General features: G+C 33.4%; 1 protein-coding gene across 2 annotated transcripts; it reads left to right on the top strand.

Annotated features, from left to right (window-relative positions):
* Positions 1–834: 834 nt before the first annotated feature.
* Positions 835–4,149, top strand: LOC114635384 (uncharacterized protein CXorf21-like). Of its 2 annotated transcripts, XM_028784049.1 has the most exons (3): positions 854–967; positions 1,864–2,299; positions 2,387–4,149. In XM_028784049.1, the coding sequence occupies exons 2-3, from the start codon at positions 1,903–1,905 to the stop codon at positions 2,812–2,814; spliced, it is 825 nt and encodes a 274-aa protein (XP_028639882.1). In that variant the 5' UTR covers positions 854–967; positions 1,864–1,902; the 3' UTR covers positions 2,815–4,149. The 2 variants fall into 2 exon arrangements, with proteins under 2 accessions (XP_028639852.1, XP_028639882.1); XM_028784019.1 differs by having other exon boundaries at positions 835–967; positions 1,864–4,149.
* Positions 4,150–5,190: the final 1,041 nt, after the last annotated feature.

The raw sequence follows: 5,190 nt of genomic DNA, 5'->3' as shown, positions 1-5,190 counted from the left end.
AAGGGCAGTCTAGTCTCCACAACATAGTCTAGATCAGCCAGTGCTACATTGTAAGACTGTGTTGTAAACACAAAATCACATAAAAATCAATTTAGTATCATAAAATCATTAGAAATGCTTCATTTGTTCAGGGACCATCATGGAAGAGGGCATGGAAAGATTATAAAATCTAGAGGTCAGAAAGAAGCAGAGGAAAACTATCGTCTGGACAGGACATGACCACTGCACACATCAACTCACAGCAGCTGTGAGTAAGACCTGTACAATGTCAAGCTAGTCAACATTCAGACATGGAAGGCAAAGTGGCTAATGGCCTCATACCCCATAACTGAAGATCTATTGACAGCCAGTGGCTTCTGCGGGGAGGGAGAGGAAGGTGTAATCCTTGAAAGAATTAATAAAAAATATGTTTAAAGAAATGTTTAATTCAGTATTTCATCTCATGAGTGTATGAATTAATAAAAAATGTGTGTTTCTTTAAGAAAAGTCTTTAGTATTTCCTGTCATGAATGTATCAAAATTTATATAATCAGTTTATTTTTGATGCTCATTTAGTTTGTTTCAAATTACGACTTTTTACCAAAGATGTTGAGGCTGCTCCACCTTTGTCCTACTCAAAAGTGAAAATAACCTTGTCTCTGTCTTTGTGAACATTAAGAACTCCACTACTGTTAACATTTTCCCATCCATTGTCATTGGGAACTTGAAGAAACACTTTCAAGATCCTCTTTTGGTACACGGTCATTACCATACCTCACATGTGACCAGCCCACATCATTTTCCTATTAGGGTTTCAGTCCTGGGGTACTAACGGAAAGCAGAACCAATTTATGTGATTAAAACTGTCATCCTTTGTAAGATGTAAGCAGACGCTGAAACGCAAATCAGACAGAAAGGACTTTTTCTCAGTTTGGACTGTTGGCATCTCAGAGGACCAAATCTCTAGGTATCCTGATATTTGGAAAACGTAAGTCTAAACTCTTACTTAGTTTTATTTGTGTTTCATTTTCTTCTCAAAATTTTTCAAGTATTAACATAGATAGGTTTCATGGAAACATGTGTAATATATAACATAGACCTATGAGATGAAAGCTTTATCTTGAATGAAGGTGACTGACTTTTTTCATTTTTATAGAATTGACGTTTAATTTTGTTCTGTAAGAGACAGGTTTTGCCAGTTAGCCCAGGATGACCTTGAATTTAAGATACTATTGCCTCAGCCTGCTGAGTGCTGGGATTACAGATGTGAAGTATTATGCCTGGCTTTTTACATAGACATTACAGGAAAATTTGAAACTTTTAGAATTATATTAATAAATGATATAAAAGCATGGAATAGCACATAAGGAAGGAAGCCATGAGTCCAAAAGAAGAAAAAGAAAAAATTAAAAAGAAAGGAGAAAGAAAAAGCAGAGACCTACATTATAGGAAAAATAGATAGCTACGATTAAAGTTTAGTTCAGAAAATTTCCATAGGTGTAAGTTTTATTTTAAACGCACTTTTGGACAGTAAATGGCAAGACATTTTATTAACTTCTAAATAAACACTAAAAAAATCCCAGCTCAATATAGTGTTATACATGTCCTTGACTTTGCAATTTTTAAACATTCGCATGGATGCTATGTAATATTCTCACAATAGCCCAATGAAAATGGAAGGGGGTATTATTATAATTTAACTGTTGAGAAAATTGAGAGCCAGAAGTAAGTAAAGTCATCATTGCTAAACAGTAATAAAAAAAAGAATCAAAGCATTTCTAGTTTCATTCTTTGTCTTTTAAGCAACAGTTCTTCCCTAAAACATGGTTCATGTCAGAGAAAAATTTATATTTCTTTACCTTAATTAGATATTTTATATTTTAGGGATACAGTTCATTCATATTTTATAGCTTGTCTAAGAAAATGCTTGGAGAAGCCTTCCTAACTGAATTCCTCTACAAAGAACAGAGACATGCAAAACTTGACAAACCGCTAAGATGTAAGAAGACATCAAATGATAAAAAGGAAAATTGGGAAAATAAGCTTTTAGATATACCGGACAATTCACTTCCCCCTTTAAAGACCGGAAGTCAAGAGAAAGTTATGGAAGGAAGTTTAACTGAACAAGACAATGATTCATCTCAAATGAAATCTATGGACAAGCTACCTGTTGCAAAATGCAAAAGTACAACCCCTCCAGGAAATGTATCTGTTGCATTGCCCATTCCAAAAAGAGGACATGATGAAACACAACTGGATTTATATCGATCCTGGTCATGTACAAGTATTTGCCAGAATTATCCTGACCTACAGATAGGAGGTGACCACGTTAGAAACATGTATGATTCCGGCTGCTTTGTGGAACACACACATGATGATGTTTGTAATGGTCCTCTTTTACTTTCAGTGGATATACCATTGGGCCACTCGCCTAAAATGGAGCCTCTAGAGAAAACATCTACCTCAAAATTATTCAATGGTGATGAAACTCGAGAAAAAAGCATGTTATTACATAAGCAACCCCTCTCTAATTCTATGCTCAATAATTATATGGAAAGAAAGGTGGATGAACTCTATAAACAGTTTTTGGAAGAAAATCTTACCAGGTGCCTCTCTATAACCAACCTCATGGCTTCTAGCATACTGATGAATAATGTCAATCAAATTAGCCTTCAAATCTCTCAAGAGCAGAACATAGAAGCATCCAAAGCCAGAGAAGCCCTCCTCCACTCTTTAGCACTATGTAATCTTCGTAATGTTTCCCACAGAAATAGTACTGAATTAAGCACTCCTAACTTACAAATATCAAACCAGGCTAGTCGGGAATTTGTATGACATCTATAATGGGAATCAACTAAGATTGGCTGAGTCAAGTAAGAAACTACAGTAACAATTGTGTTTTCTTGCTTTTTACGTCTCTTAAAGTTTTCTTTGTGGTGGTGTTACTTTTTTGAGAAATTATTTTGGTTCATCTGAATTCTTGTAGGAGATAATTACAATAAATAAGATTCATGACCATCTATGTTTTCTTTCTGTTTTGACACCTTTAGTAGTTTTCACATTCAAGTTAGTATGCTTTGTATGTACACATTGTAATAAGCTTTGTTTACCACAAAAGCAGTATGAGGAAGGAGCTGTATCAAAAAATTTTAGAAGCATATGATCAGTGTTTCAATAATCTTCCTCTTATTTTATGGTACACAAGACCATTTACACTGACAGCTAGTACATCCTGGGAGAATTTTTTGCATGTGCATATACTATTTTTGTATGTAGGTTCAAAGAGACTATAGAAAAAAAATACAATTTAGCTGACATTTGTAAGAGACTTTGATAGAAAGATTAAGGAAAAATGGAGAATTTAGTTAGTTCCACTTGAATTAAACTTTATTTTATTTTAAACTCTACTGGCACAAGGATTACCTCTTTTTTATTATTGTGTTATTCTTGGTTGTTTTTAAATCTGAGATGAAGGAAGGTGCACAGGCTGAGTGATTGAAGTATATAGCAAACCATCATCTATATCTGAGATTCTCTTGGCAATGTTTTACACTATTCAGATTCTCTGCAACCATGATCTTGATATGAGATAAAAGAAAATGTGTAAAATTTGAAACTGAAACTAAATTAACCTAATTCACCTTTTAAAATGTTATATTCTATTGCCAAAATGGAAACAAGATCTAATGGCTAACAGATCACATTTCTCCTATGAATAGTGAAATGATCATTACACATCATTGCTTGTAAATAGAGTGCTATGGGCTTCTGTTATGAATTTCTTTTGAATGTATAATATGTTAATGAGTTTATGTATTAATTATTCCCTCAGAATAAGTGCTTGTTCTTTATTAAATTCTATAGAATGAACCAGTTCAATGTCCTCATAGCTTGTGATTTTTAAATCACACATTTTCCTTCAGTCCTGTAGCTTTGCTTTTCTCTCCCTCACTCCTTCTCATCATCTGCCATATTTGTCTAATCAATTTTAATCAGTTAGATGTTTGATTCTGAAAAGACAGTGGGCAAACATTTTGGGAAAACTGACTTATTGTCATGTAGAGACTGAAAATATTGTGTACATTGTCTATTTGTTTGATTTTAATATTTCAATGCAGATTACCCCCATGAAAATACATTTTATTAAAGTCTGTACTTTTACAAATTGAATTAAATATATTTAGACAGCATTCTTGTGGGTAATTTTCTTAGGCACAATAATATGTATTAATATTTTATTTATGCAGCAGATATATACAAAGTGTTGAGATTATATAGTACTGTATGAAACAATAATATTTAGCTACTATCAAATTTAAAACAGCATTTATAGCTTCAGATTTAAAAATTCCACTTTCCTATGCTGATTTTCCCATTTCATCAAAATACCTATTATATGCTGATAGTTACATGATTAAAATGACCTAAAATTAATTCAATAATTGAATAAAGAAATATTATATATTTTGTGTGCTGCTTTATTGTGACCTTATACCTGCTTACTTTAGTATCTGAATAAAATATCCATATATGTATGTGATTTTGCATAGTTTGAATTTAAATAGTCTTTATATTATTTTTCATTATGGGTATCCAATATATGACAACACTTTCCATTTGGGATAATTAATTTTTGTCTCACTATTCCAGGTCTAGAAAACATTAATGTTTTTATGGAAATTGACAGTATTAGTGATTCAGTGGATGGGGATGATCATCATGTTTCTTGACAGGGAATAATTTTACAAAGTTCAAAAATGTTCCTACTGGACTGACTGCCTGGTTGGGCCTCAGTGGAGAGGATTTACTTAGTCTTGCTGGGACTGGATGTCCCAGGATGGGGTAGTACCAATGGGTGAGCTTCCCCTTCTCCTTGTAGAAGGGGAGGGGGTAGTGAGGGAGGGATTTATAAGGGTGGAATTGAGAGGAGAGGGGTAATGGGGGCTTAATCTGAGATGTAAAATGAATAAATAAATTAATTAATGAAAAAACATTCCTAGTGCATTTTTATGTGCTTGTATTGGTCAGTATAATTTATACTCATCTTTGGATTTCAGCTACCAATTATACGGCCCAGAAAAGGCTTTACCCAATCTTGGGATACTTTTTTTTGCCATGAATCTCCAGTACAATGACCATGAGGGACAGAGTATATCCAGATTCTTGAAATTTTTAGACTTGATCCTTTTCATGTGTTAGTTTTCCAAAGAA

The sequence above is a fragment of the Grammomys surdaster genome, unplaced genomic scaffold (genome assembly GCF_004785775.1).
Source record: "Grammomys surdaster isolate TR1022 unplaced genomic scaffold, NIH_TR_1.0 61, whole genome shotgun sequence".
In the NCBI taxonomy this organism is placed as follows: Eukaryota; Metazoa; Chordata; class Mammalia; order Rodentia; family Muridae; genus Grammomys; species Grammomys surdaster.
Note: the sequence above shows the minus strand (reverse complement) of the source record. Positions and strands in the feature narration are given on the sequence as shown.